The 19,802-nt window shown below is 35.5% G+C and overlaps 1 protein-coding gene across 1 annotated transcript in view; it reads left to right on the top strand.

Annotated features, from left to right (window-relative positions):
- The window catches only part of LOC108360186 (zinc finger protein 677-like), a gene marked incomplete at its 5' end in the record, with an annotated part of 26,765 nt that extends 13,217 nt beyond the window's left edge, over positions 1–13,548 (top strand). The window contains one exon of the mRNA XM_017612375.1: positions 12,468–13,548. Coding sequence (XP_017467864.1) covers positions 12,468–13,439 — 972 coding nt within the window. The remainder of the gene's footprint in view (positions 1–12,467) is intronic.
- Between the last annotated feature and the right edge of the window lie 6,254 nt (positions 13,549–19,802).

Raw genomic sequence — 19,802 nt, 5'->3', positions numbered from 1 at the left:
TATCAAATTGATGCAAATTTCGAAAACGTATTAAAATATTAAGAAAAATAGTTAATATTTTGAATTGGTTTTTTGCGAATGATGCGTATACATAGATCTTTCAAGCATTTTTATTCTTATTGTCAGAGAATGAAAAACGTTGGTCATTAATAAAAAATGAAAACAAACCAACATATCATTGAATACTAGGGTCTTTTTCCATACAATAAATTTCCGATGGATGCGGGTTAAAAAAACCTGTTTTTGATACTCTTCATAATGTTTTTGCTTCTCCTATAAAACAAAAAATTTGTTGGTTACGGCCTTTGTGAATTAAGGTCCACTGAGGGAAAAATTTTAGAATAAGAAAACGTGCTCAATTTAAAAAAATAATGATTTTTCGTAATTAAGAAGAAAAAAAAATATATATTTAATTTTATGTTCCGTCTGATGGTAATTGAATCCGGGCCCTCTTGACAGCAAACAATTGTATCAAGCGTCTTTGCAACCTCAGTGAGTTTGATTCAACATCACAACGCGCGATTAGTGCATTTGTACAGACCCTGCAGAAAGTCTGACTAGCTCATAACTAGCGTAGAACTAGACCTCTTGCCGACAGTACTAGTTCTAGCTAAATACCCAAGCAATGCATTCAACTGTCCAGTTTTACACGGCGATGTCATTGGCAGTGGCAATTGTCGCCCAGTGCATTACTTTGCAACTAGCTTTTAACCGGTTCCGTTCGGACAGTTTTTTTTTTATAAGAAAAGGTTTTTAAGATTCGATTTTTGGATATCTTTTTCGTTTTTTCTTTTCTTTTACAACTTCCATTTTTATTCAAAATGTGTGTTAAAACAAGAAAAATTATTTAAGCTGCTCACAACAATTTAAATTCATTAAATTTGAAAACTCACAACTGTCTCCACCGCGATTTGAACTCGCGACCAACGATGCTTGAGTCGGAGGTCTTCTCGCTAGCGCTTTGTCAGACTGTCTAAATTTTACTGCAGGGGGTAAACATGTACCATGTATGTGTGTATGTGTTGTCACCGCTGTACATGCTTTGCATTAGGGATGTGCGATTATTGTTTAATCAATTACTCGAGTAATCAAGATTTTGATTACTCAAAACGATGATTATCGAAATATGATTACTCAAAAACAAAAAAAATAATTTTGCTCGTTAAAAGAGTTTACTTTGGAAAATGCTTATTTTCTTCTTTACATTCTGTATATGAAAAAATTTTTCGTTTTAATTTTTGCAAACAGAAACGTTGTTTTCAAAGTGTCAAGGAACTTTAACTACTTTATATATATGTAAAGAGTTGAAATGTTGATTACTCATTTTACTCGAAATGTTGATTAATCATAAAGCAAATTACTCAAATATTTTTGTTTTTGGTTAATCAAAAATCTTGATTACTCGAGTAACTGAACTTTTGAGTAATCATAATTTCCAATTAATCGAATAATTGAGTTATTTACTTTATGATTAATTAAAATTTTGAGTAATCAATTAATCGCACAGCCCTACTTTGTATACATACAGGCTGACTTCCAAAACGTATCAATACAATGTTTGGAGACTGTTATACTGTGGTATATGCAGAGTTGCGACATATTGCAACCTTATACATTGCATATTTTAAATATTCAATTTAGCAATGAACAATTTTTCTGAATTTTCCATTTTTAAAACACCAATGGTAACAAAAAGCAAACGAAGCATCAACTTTGTTTCTGATGCGCTAATTGCTCTAGTGATGCGTGTCGAATGCGTTTTGGAAAAGTATACATTGTCAACATTTTGTAGTTCGGCGTTATGGGACATTATACTTTGTACGTATGCAAAGCAATTGACGTTTTGGAAGTCAGCCATACTTTCTTAATTACCTATGAAAAAGCATCCGAGACGTGCAAAACGTCATCTGTGCAGTGAAAAATGCTTCATTTTAATACGGGCGTATTTGAATTGAATTTCCATTACACTGTACAGCACTCGGCTGGGTATTGGACCAAACCAAATTCTTTTAAGAGATTGAGTCATAAGTAAAAAAGTAATTTTTCCGTTTTTCGAAGTTAACCTCCGAAACCGAGGGCCTTCGAAGTTCGAAATTGGACTTTTGGTAAAACATTATTTTTTAACTAGATCGCTCTCACCCGCTTCGCTGAGTGTATGAAATTTCTACGTGCCACATTAGCTGTAATTTATTTTCATTAAACTCTACATACTTAAAATATGCGAAAATCAGGAGACTTTAAATTTTTTAAATTTCTTCAAAATATTTTCAAACTAAAACTCTATTTTTCCTACTTATGTACATGTAGTTTAGAAATGAAGCCATTCAAAATCATTTCGATTGATACCCATATTGTAATAATTCATTGAAATGTTTGAAAATTTTGAATTTTACTTTTTAAACCGTTATAGGAATAATTCAAGTTGAATTTGAATTTTCAAACATGTGGAGTCCCTGCTATACATATCGCACACCGTCTTCAAAATAGTCACAACTCAAAATAATACGTTCGTCAGAAAATGCGAAAAACAATTTCGTAGCACATGCAAATCATATGGGCAAGGGCGATTTTATCTTAGGTTTTTTAAACAAATTATAACAAAAATTTGCTCCAGCTCTTGCTGAAAGGTAAATAAAAGCTCTGTGTACATTTTTAGCGCATAGTTTCAAAAATTCCAATTTTTGAGTTGTGACTCTTTTGAAGATAGGTTCCTACATGTAGTTTAGAACAAAACTCTTATCAAAAACCTTTCGATTGGTACCCATATTGTAGTAATTCATTTGAATTAAATGAATTTAATTTTTAAACGGGTGGTAACGCTTGTACAATACCTCAGTAATATTTTAAATGTTGAATCTGAAGGTTTCATAGCAATCTTTCATTTGACACCCATATATTAATTTTTCAGATTGCTTGTGAATAATTAATTTAAATTTGGATTTTCGAACAGGTGGTAACTCTTTCCAAAATACTTTCAAACTACAACTTTTTAAGACTCTTGTCAACCCCTCTTTAATATAGGCTGAATTTCTTTATTCATTCTGGACGTTTGGAATAAACTTTTTTGTTTACTTATTCTTTAGAACGTTCCTGATGATATGTTAACGTATATTTCAAACACATTCTGTTTATTCCGGCTGTGAAATGAGATTATCCGGAATGTATAAAGAAACGCAGCCATAATTTTCAAATAAATAATTCCCTTAATTCAATTCGAATTTGATTTTTTAAACAGGTGACAGCCCTCCATGAGTATGGAATTGATTTTATACACATATCTGTGTCTACACCAAGTTCCTGTGCTCTATCAAAAATATTTTCTAAGATATGATATGCGGTATGAAAATTCCGTTTGTATGGGAGGTGCCACGCCCTTTCGTATAATCGAGTTTAAATCTGTCCTATATTTTAAGTTAGGCTAGGTTGAGTAGTTAAAGCGTAACAAATAAACAAACTCACTTTCGGATTTATAATATTAGTAAGGATAAGGATTATTGCATGTAAAAAGCAAAAAAAGTAAAAATACAGACGTGGTCCGCCTTTTGTTCTAATTTATATGGCATATAACTTTTTTTGTGAAAATTTATATTACAGGTGCTATAACGGGTCAAAGGTCAGATCTTCGAAAAATTAAAAACTAGTGTTGGGAAGTATCGAGTACTTTTGAGGATCGACGTTGATGGTTTGTCTGTAGTTTTGTATAAGCAGTGAGTGCGACTGTTTAGTCTATCCTATATTGAAAATTTTCAACAAATCCTTATCCTCGGGCGTCTTTATAGACGATTGGAAATTAGCCTTCACCACTCCGGTTTTCAAGAGCGGTAATAAAAGCGACGTCAGTAACTAGACTCCCATCTCTAAGCTGTCGGCAACGTCTTAACTTTTTGAGTGCATTATTTAAGGAAAACCTGCCGTTAAGCATCTAGGATGTACGGAGCAGCATGGCTTCATTCCGTGTTGCTCAATTGTATCCAATTCGGCAGTATTTCCTGACGATTGTATAGCTGCTTTCCACACTGGGGTCCAGGTTGACACTGTTTATACTGACTTCTCGAACGCCTTCGATAGGGTTTCCCACGATATCCTATTAAAACAGCTAGCCTATTTTGGCTTTCAATCAGTTTTCCTGACTTGGATTGCTTCTTATTTACGGAATCGCCGCTGCATTGTCGTCGTTGACAACGTCAGGTCCCTACCTTTCGTCGCTAGCTCTGGAGTCCCGCGGGGTAGTATCCTGGGTCCACTGCTTTTTGTTTTGTTTATCAACGATATTAATACATGTTTCTCTTCCTCAAAGTTGATCTTAAGATCTATGCTTCCATTAGTAACCTTCGTGACTCTCAATGGATGCAGATCGATATTGATAACTCGACTCTCGCTGAATTTAATAAATGTTTTCACGTTACCTTTGCTAAGTGTAGTAATGTTATTCAGACTCTTTATCACCCCTCCAACGTGTGCATGAAATAAAAGACCTTGGAGTAATTTTTGACTCCAGGTTTGCAACCATATTAATTTCGTTGTCTCTAAATCGTTTGCTATGCTTACTTTCGTTCGGCGTCATAGCTCCGAATTCACTGATCCCTATACATTGAAACTGGTATATATATCGTTTTTTTGTTCAAGGCTTGAATACGCGTCTTTTATCTGGTCACCGTACTTTACACGTATACAGAAGGTATTTTTACGCTTTGCGCTTCGTAGCATGTTGATATTGATTTTCAGTTTCAAAAAGTCGCTTCATAAACTCCATAAATCTATTTTATAAGTAGTTATTTTCACGCTTGTTTCTATTTTACGAATGTTAGTATTATATTGTTATCCATATATTTTTTGTATTCGTTGGCTAATAAATAATAAATAATAAACAATAAATAATAAATAATAATTAATAATAAATATAAATAAATTTAAAAATTGTTCGACCGTTTGCTTCATGATTCCGTTGAGAGCATTGTGACGATGAAACCTACGCCAAAATGGACTCAAGAACGCTACAGTGTCCGCAGTTCTACACGAAACGGAAGGGTTGTGCAGTTGAGCAGTCAGTGTCATGTTTTGAAATGGGAAAATTTAGTTAGAAGAAACCAATTTAGCAGGCTATATGTTCTTGTGGCCTGAATAGTGCCTAATTTTTCATGAAAGTCACTATATCAGCCGAAACTTACCAAAAAGAGTGCTTTAATCGCCGTCTGTTACCATTTTATAAAAAGCACAACGTCTCTGCAGTATTTTGGCTCGATTTGGCTACATCGCATTACGCCAATTCCACTTTAACCTTATTAAAAAATAACAAGGTCAATTATGTAGCAAAAGAAACGAAATGCTCTCAGACCAACAGAGAGATATTGGGCAATTGTCAAACGGGACTAAAGAAGGATGGCAGAGTTGCAACAAATGTCGCAGAGTTAAAAAAACTGGCTCACAGCAAGAAGAATGATTAGTAGAATGTGTGAGCGTAATTTAATCAAGGGGATAAAATAAAATGTTCGGAAAAAATTGAGAAAATAATTTTTTGTTGCAAATCTTTGTTGATTATGTAATAAAATATATTTCTATAATAAAATTCCCTACGTTACAATCTAAACAATTTGTGCAGTTTCTTTTCGGTATAGTCCGTATTTAAAAAAAACTAGGGTGTACGCAGATACGTAAATATAATGGAGTGGGTGAATGTCGTTTTTCGATATTGGTTCTGAAAAATGTTAATTGTTTAACTTAATTACAATTGCTTATATTTGTTCTTTCTTTGTTTGTTTTCATCAGCCATTGCGCTCAAATCAAATACAAATACGGAAAACGCCCCCCATGAATGAAAAAAAAATCTGTTTGGTGTTGCCATAATGCAACCCTTCTGCGTGGTTACAAAATGTAGACGCATAAACATACCATTGATAAAATGGAGACGGCCTCGTTTTCCAGTTAGAAAATGTACACATCTACATTTTGAGACACAATTTGGAACACCCCAATAGAAATGGCAATATTAATACTGTAGTTGCCCGTTTTCGTAGGGCGACACACGTGTGGTATATGTAGATCGTAGTATTGATACTAGAGTCCGACCGAAGGTAGATTTTTCGGCAGAAGCCAAACCGAACGTTCTGTTTTAATCTAACATTCGGCCGACTACCGAAGCCGAAGCCGATGATTTACTTTAAAATTAAGGAATTCCATTTTTTGCAAAGAATAAGCTCCATCTTGCCTTTTAGGCAATCCGCACATTACGAGCCTAATCGTAGTAGAGTAGTCGTACATAGGCATCACGACTCGACTTCTGCACACTTGCGCGCCGTGCATAAGCCCTGGTGGCACACACAATCACGGTTGCCACTTAGTAATTTTTTTGTGTACCAAAATACAAAAAATTTACCAAAATAGGTTTAAGCTAAATATTTAACTATTCAAATATTTTAAAAATACACATTGCCCATACATATATGTAGTTGTCGTACTCCTACCCTGTCGGAAACACCAACAACGAAAATGAGTTACCCTTTAGAAATTATTACCTTGTAGGGCTACTGGAGGGATACTTTCGGTAACATTTTGTCTTTGAGTTTAACGAGGGATCCTCACAGATTGGTTTAAAACTATCAAGAGCTCTTGAAGGTCCGGCTTCTTATGCTCACCAAATTGCTGCGACACAAATCGCTTCAGCAAGCCTCATTGTCAATTAGTATGGTATGTGACGATTAGAGTGATTTCGTAGAGCAGGTGCGCATGGTTCCTATAATGGCTACACAGACAGATAGGTGCTTGACTTTTGGCCTCCTGGACGGTGCTTACTAAGTACGTAATAATCGGTTTTGTCACTGTATTGAATGCCCAAAACGTCAGTGCCTCTGACAGCCTAGTTACTGAGATTGATTTCTCAGTCAGTTGCCTGCAATCTAGAGGCAATATTGTCTTCATTGTAGCCCACCACGATGATGAGTAGCTTATACTTTTTATATACTTTATGGCTTTTCCAGGATATCATGCCTAACGCTTCTTTGTTCTGATATTATAGTCCTGGATTCAATATGCTTATGTTACATGTTGTTATTACATTGGGAATATCTTCATGGAAAATATGTACCAAAAATGGTACATTTCGGCCAAAACGGCAACCGTGCACACAATACACATTTTCTGGCCGTTCTTTCTCAGTAAAATATTCGCGGAAGTGGAATATTTCCGATATAAAATATTGCATAACCGCTTATGGTTTAATACAATTGGCACGAGTTTTAGCACAAAATCATTAACTTTCAATATTACCTATTGAAATGGCAAATATGTTTTTATTTCCAACACAAAAAAAGTAAAGAAATTATGATTTCAAAACGGCAAGCGCCTTACAATGTTGGGCGCTTCGGCATAAAAGCTTAATATTTTAGTATGCCGGAAAGATTGCACTACTGGGACTAGGCGGTTAATGTGCGAAATGCCTAAGTGTACATAAAATCCAAATTACATATGTTTATCTCTTGTATATTAACAAAAAATTCACATTTTCTTACAATATTTGTGCTCACAGTTCAGTTTGTATGCAAAGTCATTCTTATGTAGCAAATATGTTTTTTATACATATGAACTTTAATAATATAATAAAATATTTTGGCGCTTACACTTTTTCTAACTGTTTGGCCGAGCTTCCCTAATTTGTGGTGCGCGTCTTGATGTTGTAACACAAATGAAGCGGCCTACATTCTTACGCCGCTTCCGAACGCCAAATGGATTTTATCAGAAGCTTTATCGTTGCAGAAATACACTCGGACCAGTCAGCCACCGTGGCCGCCCTGATGTTGTAACTTAAATTCAATAATTTGTTTGCGTTCTCGCCAAGTGAGTTTGTTCTGTGACCGCTGGTGAGTGGAGCAGAAGGATAATTTTCAGCAACTGCTTTAAGTAACTCTAGGGAGCTTCGGCCTGGCGCGGAAGTAGTGGTAGCAGCTCCGGTGATGGGAGCGGCTGTCCGGGCCCTAGTGGTGACGACGATGGTAGCGGCGGCCCCGGATGACAGCGAGTACGAATAGCGGTCCTCTGTAATGCTGGCGGGCGGTCTTTGGTAGCGATCTCGGCCTTGGGGCGGCAGTGGTGACAGCGGTCCAAAACGGTGGCCCAAAGACAACCTCTAACAAATCTTGTATATGTATATTCCTTCATCACAATTTCAAATTCTGAAGTTCTCATCTGACAGCTGATTTTAAGAAAAAGTTGCAATACAAATTTTTTTTAAACAGAGCCTTTAAATAATACATGTTAAAAAAATCGAGAAAAGTGTTCAGCTTCGACATAACATTCGGTAGTATTTTCCCCGAAGCCAAGCATTGAGCCGAATATGAAAATATTACCGATTAACCGGCAAACCGAAGCCATAACCGAACAATCCGTGTGCTAGTGAATCATATCTTTCCAGTGGACCTAAGTTTGTGCTTCATATAGTATTAAAAAAAATACGGATTTATACCATGTATGTAAATTAAGAATTATTTTTTCCATTTATTTAAATATTAACAGGAAGCAGTGGACCACAACAATAAAATATCCTCAAAACCACAAAACCTGCTATGTGATGCACAATTTATTGAATTCGCTAAGATATACAAGACACATCCGTGCCTCTGGAATGAAAATGAGATAACATATAGATTCCCTAATAGGCGTCGAGAAGCACTGGAGAATATACTTCACGAGATGAATGCAAAATTTGAATTAAACTTAACTAATCATGATTTGGAGAAGGAAATAACTCGACTGCGCAAAATATGTTCTTACGAAAAGAATCAGAAAATAGAATGTAAGCAAAACAAAAGTATTTATGAACCAACATGCCGCTTTTATGAGCACTTGGCATTTGCTGAGATCGATGTTCGTCCTTTTGAATGTCCGGTTTGTGGAAATTTACTTCCTAGTCAAAGCCAGTACAAAAAACATGTCGCATCCCATGATGGGTCACTACCATATAAATGTATTGTTTGTGGACATGGTTTTCTGCTGTTAAATAATTTTACGGTACATTTACGTAGGCACGCACAAGACTATAACTACAGCTGTGAGGTGTGCAACAAGTCTATTGCAACCACAAGTGAGTTAAAATGCCATATGCTTACCCACACTGGCGAAAAACCGTATGTTTGTGATATTTGCGGCAAGAGTTCTCGATTGCTTAACGAATTTAAAGAGCATTTGCTTCGACACGAACAACGCCGTATTCACAAGTGTTCAATTTGTCCAAAGGCTTTTTATAACAGAGGTAAGCTAAAAGACCATATGGCCGCCGTTCATGTGAAGGTGCGAAACAAAATATGCAATGTATGCAATAAAGGATTTACGACTCAGAAACAACTTCGTCAACACGAACACATTCATGATGCAGAAAGAAAATACGTATGCAAGATTTGTGGGAAACGTTTCTCACAAGCCGCAGGACTAAGTGGGCATGTAAAATCGCATGGAACATCGTTATCCGCTTTGAGTACTAATTTTGAATAATTTTATAAATTTTATTCGTGCTTTACTTAAAAACCTTTTTTCCTATCAAATACATACAAACCTACATATGTTTCTATGTACATAAATTATTAGGTTTTTTTCATGTCGTAGAAAAGTAGACAGTCTCAACAACTGACCAATTGAAAAGGTAGTTGGAAATAAGTTACTCGTACCTTGAAACAAATACAGCAGGCGAATTTCCAGCTTTTCACTTATTTTTGAATTGCTTCTCACTTCCGCAATTGCATACTTATAGACGCTTATTTGACGCTTGACGTGCCCCTAGGACATTGCCATGTTAATAAAGTCAGTGCTTACGAGAAACAAGAAAGAATTTAAACAATGGCTGCAAGCTGGATTTGATCCGACCCAAAAACCGCTCAAAAAATTCGGTTTAGAATGAAAATTGACTTATGCCGAATTTTCACTAGGCATTGATATGACAAAATATGTATGCCATTTAAAAAATGCCATGTGGAAATGAACTAAATGACTTTTTTTTAACGTAATGACAGGATTGTTTTTGAATGCTCGACTTTGTCACTTTTGCCATTTAATGCCTAGACATTTCAAACTTACACTTTATTATACTAAAATTGAATTAGCTATGAAACTGCACCTTCGAATTTCTTTTAATTCTGATTAAAAAGTTTGAAATTGAGATCTATATATTTTTGGCTATATGTACGAAGAAAATAAGCAAGAAAAAAGCAATTGTAAGCTCGTAGCTAAGCACTAAAATATTAATAAATATGCTTGCAAATATAGAAGAAAAACAACAAAAAATGTATGTAAGTACAGTTCAGTGGTTTGTTTTTTATTCAGTTTATTTCGAGGATTGCACATTAGGTCAAATGATTACTTTTTCTGTGCGAAATTAATAGCAGCTAAAATAATGCATTATTTTAATGTAAAAAAATGGCAAGCGTTATAAAAAAAGTGTAAAGGCAGTAAATAAATTGTGAAAACATGACTTGGCTTTCGTAAAACAGAGCTTTCTGCCCTTTTGTATGTTCAAATGATGAGTATATGTGTTTAAGTAGTACCCAAAAACATTATCCAATTAGCTTGGTTTTGACACAAGTTATTTTGTTACCATACTCAAATGAGCTTACATGAGCTACATAATAAAATAGGTCTAGTGCTTAATTATGGCATTGTCGAAATTCCTAAATTGAAAAAAGAAAAATATTTACTACATGTCTCGCAGACATGCCTTGAGGAGAGATTCCCAAAGCAGTTAGTCTTCATAAAACACTTCATTTTCACTTGAGGTTTCAGTATTCCCTAATTCTCCATCGATATTATTTATATTCAGAATGCAAATGCTGCTTTGTGACACATTTACCAAAAATCGCAGGTAACTTCCTGAAAAGAATACGAATGTTTTTGAAAATAATTTGTGAAAAGAATGTTCAAAGTTCTATTCACTTTGAGTCAAAAATTTCTCTCAAGGATTTGCCTTTTTGCGAAGGCTGCTCATCAATGGTCTTTACGTATCGGCGCAAGTGTCTTTGTAACATAGCCATGGCTACGCTACAGGAGATGAAATGTAATCCAAATTGAGGCTGGTATTTTTTTGCTATCACACGCTTCCATTTTAACTATTTATCACCATTAAAATGGACTATTTATCACCAAAAAATTTATGCTAAGCTATTTTTAGTGAAAGGGAGGAAAAAAAATTTAGAAAAATGTTAACTTTCGTATTTTAGCATTTTAGCGATAGCGAAAATTAGAATCCGACTGCTGGTCGACACAGTTGGCTTTTTGATTTCGAAAAGAACTTCATCAGAAAGAAACGCTATGTTTTCAGATCTAAATATTTTAGCATCTTTTCCAAATTGTTTTCCATAATTTTCGTCTTTCTTTGATAAATAATTGCAAAATTATTTTCATGGAACTTTAGCAAATATCTGCAGCACCAACTGAAAAAGCTTTTTTTTCGAACATCCAATCAGCCAAACTTCAAACAACTCGCCTTGTGTAATAGCATGATAGCCCAGAAAAAACGGGTTTTCTTGAAAACGGCGCCTTAAGTAAAATAATATCAACTCATTACATCTTAATTTATCCAATTTGTTTTCCGAAAGTTAACAAAATTTTAAAAGCTTACATAAAATCATAAATGGAAATAAATTAGAAAATGTTTGAGGTTATACAAATAAGTAATTTTTTTTTTTTTGAAAACAAATGTTAAAAAGGCACTTTTTTAAATTGGGGCATAGGTTCTCACTTATAGTTTTGTTTTCCAGTTGAAATTTTCCTTTAATTATTCGAACTTTACAAAAAAAAAATGCACTTGAAACTTACAAAATAAACCAAACCAAACAAATTTTAGAAAACCATATCGAGCCCTAACCGCCAAAATAACGTAAGCGACATGTTTTTCAAAATTTTCTTTTAGATGCAGAACTATTCCTAGAGCATCTAGATACATTTCTGCATCAAAAGAAAATTTTGAAAAAAATGTCGCTTACGTTATTTTGGCGGTTAGGGCCCGATATACATATATATAAATGGTCGTCTGCAATAACGACACACTTCAAATTCAAAAAATAAAAACTGTTACTACAGTTAAGTGACTGTTGTCTCTAATCCTTGCCTAATCCATTTCTATCTCTTACTAAAGTAACTAAAGTAAGCAGTAAGGATTGCTAAAGTAAATACTAAAGGTTAGAAATCGATTCGACAAGGATTAGAGACCACTTAACAGTAATAACAGTTTTTATTTCTAGATTTTTGAATTGTGTCGTTATTGTATAGGTCCATCGCATAATACTTTTCAAAGACTTCACTAAAATATCAGTTGCTTCTATCGTTTTTAACGGAAAGTTTGCTTCAAATATGTAAAATTACCCATTTCTTCCCATGTGGTGTGGTTTGAGATTCTTTTGATGAAAAATTCTTATGGATTTGTACCATATAAATCAATCTTTATTGTTTCCATTTACGTATATTTCTGATAGCTATTTAAATTTTAACAGGCACGAGTGCATCGGAAGACTAAAAAGCTCTCAAGACCAGAGATCGTGTTAAGCGATGAACAATTTATTGATTTGGCCAAAAGGTACGAAACACATCCATGCCTCTGGAATGAAAATGAGATAGCATACAGATTCACTAACAGGCGTCGTGAAGCCTTGGAGAATATACTTCAGGAATTTAATTTAAAGTTTGATATAAACTTAACTAAACCTGATCTGGAAAAGGAAATTTCTCGACTACGCAAAATATGTTCATACGAAAAGAATCAAAAAATAGAATGTAAACAAAGCAAAAGTATTTATAAACCAACATGCCGCTTTTATGAGCACTTGGCGTTTGCTGAGGTCGATGTTAATCCTTTTGAATGCTCAGTTTGTGGAAATTTACTTCCTAGTCAAACCCAGTACAAAATACATTTAGCATCCCATGACGGGTCGCTACCATATAAATGTATTGTTTGTGGACATGGATTTCAGGAGTCAGCTAATTTAACGGTACATTTGCGGAGGCATGCACAAGACTACAAGTACACCTGTGAGGTGTGCAACAGGCCTATTGCAACCACAACTGAGTTAAAAGCCCATATGCTTATCCACACTGGCGAAAGACCGTATGTTTGCGATGTTTGCGGCAAGAGTTTCAAAATGCTATACGATTTTAAAGAACATTTGCTACGACATGAGGAACGCAAAATTCACAAGTGTACAATTTGTCCAAAGGCCTTTTATAATAGAAGTATGTTTAGGGAACACAAGGCCACTCATTTGAAGGTGCGGGACAAAATATGCAGCGTTTGCAATAAAGGATTTACAACTCGGAAACAACTTCGTCAACACAAAGACATTCATGATGCAGAAAAGAAATTTGTTTGCAAGATCTGTGGAAAGCGTTTTGCCCAATCCGCTGGACTATGTGGACATATAAAATCGCATGGAACAGCATTATCTTCTAAGATTGCTAATTATGAATAAACTTTTTATTTATTTGTGCTTTGTTTTATAAGTAAAATCCATACAAACAATATGTAATATCTTTCTTATCATGAAGTTGCAATTTAATTTTATTTCGAAGATTGATCCTTTTTTCATACAACATTAGACATTGAAATTTAAGCAGGGACCGAAAATATCCGTTGAATATTAAGATTTTTATTTTTTGCATTTTAAAAAATCGTTTTTTATTTTTATTTTTCCGATCAAGAATAAGCGTTAAATTAGGTTGTTATTTTTTGGAAAAATTGGATTTTAATTTTTTCCGGTCGTTTTCAAACCTTATGGGACAGACTGCGTTTTGTATGACTGATTTAAATCTTTTATGATCTAAAACATTAAATCTGAAAATAACGGTTATATGATCGAAAAAACAGAAATCAAAAATAACTTTTATTCTAGAATGAAAAAAAAAAATAAAAATCATAAGATAACGGTTAGGTTTTAAAGATCCCTTAAAGGTCCCTTAATTAAAGTGAATAATATGCATTATTTTTTCCCATGTTAAAATATTAGGTATCAAATTAAAGCGCTTGGCCTAATATTATAATAATATTTTGGCGCTTACACTTTTGCTAAGTGTTTGGCCTAAGTTCTCCTCTAATTTGTGGTGTGCGTCTTGATCATTTTAGCAACGGAAAATAATAGTAATGGTATACATTGTTGACTGGAACAATCGCGGTTTTAAATACATTTTGTGCTTTTGAAATAAATATTCATTGTTTCAAAGTGCATAAATGATTATAAAAATTTCAACATATTGTGCTTGTTTCGTGGAGTGTGACTTGTTCTGTCCAATCTCGTCCGATATGATATATTTGTAGATCTAATAAAAGGGCATTATATCTACCTTCATTTAGTGTATGGATTGTCTACTGCATCTTCCTGCTGTTTTCTAAAATTGCTATTTTCAGACGTCATCAAAGTCAAAAATGAACAAATATTTAACGTCTGGATGGATCGGAGGTCCGTTTTTTTTTTAATGGGACATACATGCTTTTACCACAGATTCGGATTCTGCCGACAAAAATACGTAACATTTGCCAGAAACGTTTTTCTAGAATATACTTACGGTTAAAAGAATGGACTTCCGGTCGAAACTGGAAGTCGATAATACGACCAAAAGATAGAGAATAGCCGACTTGGTAGTTCATATTTTGCCGTTTTCCAATAAAAACATTTTCTCCATTTTAGAAGAGCTGCGTGGGTGAACTGGGACATCCGGTATATGGACGGTGGGTGTGATTGTGGGCCGGTTTCGCTGATTTTCAAACCAACGTCTTTTAAGGTTCTAAGAAGCTTGTGTACTCGATTTTAAACGCCTATCTGCCATGCATCAATTCTTCTTATGCAAAATATGCTCTAAGAACGCATGCCCGCCGGCTGAAGTTTTAGTGTGCATTAGCCAATCAGAAAGAAAGAAGACCCCGGTATAAGCGTCGGCTATCACGGGATTAGCCTTCTTAATATGGTGTATAAGGTCTTATCAAGCATGTTGTGGAAAGACTGAAGTCCACCGTCAACGAACTGATTGGTCTTTATCATAAGGTGACCAACAGCAATCTTTTTTAAGGCATGTCTTCCTTTGTAAAGTGCCCTCCTTTTTGACATTTGTCCTTTTGATATTCGTATTTGAAGTTATGTTTCCTTACCGTGTGTACATACTAGGGATGTTGCGAATGTGGAATTTGAGACATCCGCGGATGCGAATGCGGATGCGGATGTTTAAAAGCTAACATCCGCGGATGCGGATGCTAATGCGGATGTCAAGTATTTTTAAGAAATAATTTAGGTGATTTAGGTAAATAAAACATGGAAAGGGTAGTAATTTTTTATAATGTTTTTTTTTAGTACATGAATTTAAAAATTGGAACATTGTATTTAATAAGAACTTTTTATTAAAAAGTAAGTAATGTTGTTGCCTTTTCGGGTTACAGCCTGTTTCTTAAAGAGACGTGAATCAAAGCTGCGCCTCTAAATAACTACTCGCACGAGGCGACAAACTTGAAAAACTTTAAACTTGACAAAATGGTAAATTCTTCTCGATTGACGTTGCACCAGTTGAGAGGACTTTCAGTTATATTTATTCTTTTTTTTGCGGTGGAATAATTACTTTTTGAGAATTGCGTCGGGGCTGTAATTGTCGGATGTATACTCCTGACTTTCATCTTCACAATCTAGCATCATGGCAAGATCGTCGTTTAAACACCGCTGTTTTCCAAAGAATTCTTCATTCTTATTCCTTTGGCTCATTCTAAATTTGGAGAACCTGTAACGTCATCAGCGTTTTTCGATTTTAGTTTTTGTAATTAATTTGTAATCCTTTCTTCCGTGTTTTATCAGTGCACTTGCACAATATTCCAGGGACCGAAAATAACACGTTATTTTTTACGACTTAAGCTTTGCCAAATATTTTTTATTCTGAAATAAAAGTCCTTTCCGTATAATAAACAAACACAAAACACTTATCTAAATTAAACAGTTTTGGTATCATATGAAAGAGGACTGAAACAGCTTTTAAACAGAAATAACGAACGAAGGTTACCACCTCTACTTATATTCTTTTTTATAATTTAATACTAAAGAAATTCATATACCTGACCCAAAGTTTGTTCTATGGTAATTAACTTACATATTTTATTTAAATATGTTTCAATATTTGGCCAAGTTTAACTCTTAAAAAAATAACTGTTATTTTCGGTCCCTCCAATATTCTCAATCGCAAAAGATCCGCATTGATTATTGCGAATGTCAAAATTAATGCGGAAGCTCCGCGGTTGCGAATGCGAATGCGAACGCGAATGCGAATATTCGCAACAACCCTGACACTTACTATCCATTAGAACCTTACTAGTCGTGCGTGTAGACTAAATGTAAGCACCACTCTACGACCATAGCGATACTTTTAGTCCGGGAGCCAGCGACAGATTTTTGCGACCAATTTCGGTTTCGCTCATATTCATTTCAATGCATCGTATAATGCTTCTATAAAGCCTAGTAACGTTCCGCTGCGGCACCACGGGTGGGTGGGGCTACAGCAGCCTCCCACGCAAACAATAAAAAATATAAAATTTTATTATTTCAGTTTTGCTAGAAATGATATGAATGATAGAGTGTATAGTAAAGAGTAAGAAAACGATGTTCAGCTGGCTGTATGTGGGTGGGTTATACTTCAGCTGCTCAGGTGACCACAAAAAATAAAAAAAAAACTTTTATGATTTTAGTTCGCATGAAAATTGGTCAGGCGATAGTTGATATCATGATAAAAACATAACAAGGTAAAACCATTGAGAGGCAGTCTGACGTTTGCCAACAATATAATTTTAAAATCAAAACTCAAACTCACACACACATTCTCATTTTCAATCTCAAACAACAACAATTGTGAACAATTTAATTTTTTTATTTTCAATTTTATATGATTTTAAAATGTTGGCAAACGTCAGAAAAAAATCATGGCCGACGAAATGAGAGAATGAATTTACCTTGTAATGTTTTTATCATGGTTGATATGATACTTAAATCAAATCAAACGTTCAGCTGGCTGTATGTGGGTGGAAAAACGTTCAGCTGAGGCAGTGAAAGTGTAACGCAGAAAGCAGGTATAAGAGCGGCGCTCTCAGGGCACGCGTAAGTTTAATACGCCAACTGAACGTCTTTCCGCCCGTATTACAGTCAGATGAGCGTTGTTTTTTTTGGTTTAAAGTGATATGTGAACTATCATATAACCAATTTTCACCTGAACTGAAAGAATGTATCTAAAGTTACACGTATTTACTCATGCAACTTTCGTACAAGTGACGTTCATGTTAATAAATGAAGAAGTATATCAATGAAAATTTTTATTTGACGTACCTAATATTGTACATAGCATATATACATAAATGAATTTAGGTTTCTTCCTCGCTTTGGTCTGCTGACGAGCTTGAAGCGTCGTTATCCGAATCGCTATCGGAATCGCTTTCGGAAATCTCATCATCTCATCATCACTTTTGATCGGGCGCAGCGGAACGTTACTACGCTCCATAGCGACATCATACGAGTCATATATATTAATATTATTGACAAAAATATGTCGCTGGCTCCCGGACTATTTTGTTGGTTTGGGTTTGTTGGTTGGATGATTTGTGGTTGGTTGCACCGGCACACAAAAAATAAGTGTTGTGTGCTTTTACAAACACTCAAAATTTCAAGTAAATTGCGAAAAACCGGAAAATGGGCAAAAAATTCTCAATTTTCGCAATTTTATTTAAGGAATAGAAAACTCACAATGGGGGAAATGCCATTTCAACGATCAATTGAAGAAGGAGTTTCCATTTTTCGTATCGAAAAAAGCTCTTATTTTGAATGACTTTTTCCTGCAATATAAATCTCGATTAGAAGAAATGCAGAAATCAGTGGTGTTTTTTTTTACTTCGTCGTAAGTGAATTGGATAAATATTGCATCCTGTTTTGAGCTATTATCTGAAGAAATGCCAGATATTAAAATAGACAATTGTCTGTTCGAAGGCCTCCCTCTTCCTCTGCTACCACCAGCGGGTTCCGAGTTGAATACTTTCAGAGCTGGAGCGTCGGTGTCCATTCGAACGACATGGCCAAGCCAGCGGAGCCTCTGTCCATGTCGCTGTAAAGCTCATACAGCTCACCGTTCCATCGTCTGCGGTACTCGCAGTCGCCAACGGATGTTGTCATTGTCCATGCTTCCGCGCCCTACATCAGCACAGGCATGATGAGTGACTTACAGAGCGTGGTTTTCGTACGTCGAGAAAGGACTTTACTCCTAAATTGCCTACTCAGTCCAAAGTAGCACTTGTTGGCAAGAGAGATTCTGCGTTGGATTTCAAAGCTGACATTATTATCGGTGTTAATGCTGGTTCAGTTCTGCAGCTCTTATTATCTTCTTCAACATCAAATTAAAGAAGTCACATGAAAGAGAGTCGCCCTGTCTGAAACCCCGTTTGGTGGCGAACGGCTCGGATAGGTGTTTCCCAATTCTGATNCGTTCAGCTGGCTGTATGTGGGTGGAAAAACGTTCAGCTGAGGCAGTGAAAGTGTAACGCAGAAAGCAGGTATAAGAGCGGCGCTCTCAGGGCACGCGTAAGTTTAATACGCCAACTGAACGTCTTTCCGCCCGTATTACAGTCAGATGAGCGTTGTTTTTTTTGGTTTAAAGTGATATGTGAACTATCATATAACCAATTTTCACCTGAACTGAAAGAATGTATCTAAAGTTACACGTATTTACTCATGCAACTTTCGTACAAGTGACGTTCATGTTAATAAATGAAGAAGTATATCAATGAAAATTTTTATTTGACGTACCTAATATTGTACATAGCATATATACATAAATGAATTTAGGTTTCTTCCTCGCTTTGGTCTGCTGACGAGCTTGAAGCGTCGTTATCCGAATCGCTATCGGAATCGCTTTCGGAAATCTCATCATCTCATCATCACTTTTGATCGGGCGCAGCGGAACGTTACTACGCTCCATAGCGACATCATACGAGTCATATATATTAATATTATTGACAAAAATATGTCGCTGGCTCCCGGACTATTTTGTTGGTTTGGGTTTGTTGGTTGGATGATTTGTGGTTGGTTGCACCGGCACACAAAAAATAAGTGTTGTGTGCTTTTACAAACACTCAAAATTTCAAGTAAATTGCGAAAAACCGGAAAATGGGCAAAAAATTCTCAATTTTCGCAATTTTATTTAAGGAATAGAAAACTCACAATGGGGGAAATGCCATTTCAACGATCAATTGAAGAAGGAGTTTCCATTTTTCGTATCGAAAAAAGCTCTTATTTTGAATGACTTTTTCCTGCAATATAAATCTCGATTAGAAGAAATGCAGAAATCAGTGGTGTTTTTTTTTACTTCGTCGTAAGTGAATTGGATAAATATTGCATCCTGTTTTGAGCTATTATCTGAAGAAATGCCAGATATTAAAATAGACAATTGTCTGTTCGAAGGCCTCCCTCTTCCTCTGCTACCACCAGCGGGTTCCGAGTTGAATACTTTCAGAGCTGGAGCGTCGGTGTCCATTCGAACGACATGGCCAAGCCAGCGGAGCCTCTGTCCATGTCGCTGTAAAGCTCATACAGCTCACCGTTCCATCGTCTGCGGTACTCGCAGTCGCCAACGGATGTTGTCATTGTCCATGCTTCCGCGCCCTACATCAGCACAGGCATGATGAGTGACTTACAGAGCGTGGTTTTCGTACGTCGAGAAAGGACTTTACTCCTAAATTGCCTACTCAGTCCAAAGTAGCACTTGTTGGCAAGAGTGATTCTACGTTGGATTTCAATGCTGACATTATTATCGGTGTTAATGCTGGTTCC

Source organism: Rhagoletis zephyria, unplaced genomic scaffold (genome assembly GCF_001687245.7).
Source record: "Rhagoletis zephyria isolate East Lansing unplaced genomic scaffold, Rhagoletis_zephyria_1.1 Rzeph_scaffold_00533, whole genome shotgun sequence".
NCBI lineage: Eukaryota > Metazoa > Arthropoda > Insecta > Diptera > Tephritidae > Rhagoletis > Rhagoletis zephyria.
This window is presented reverse-complemented; position numbering and strand designations above follow the sequence as displayed.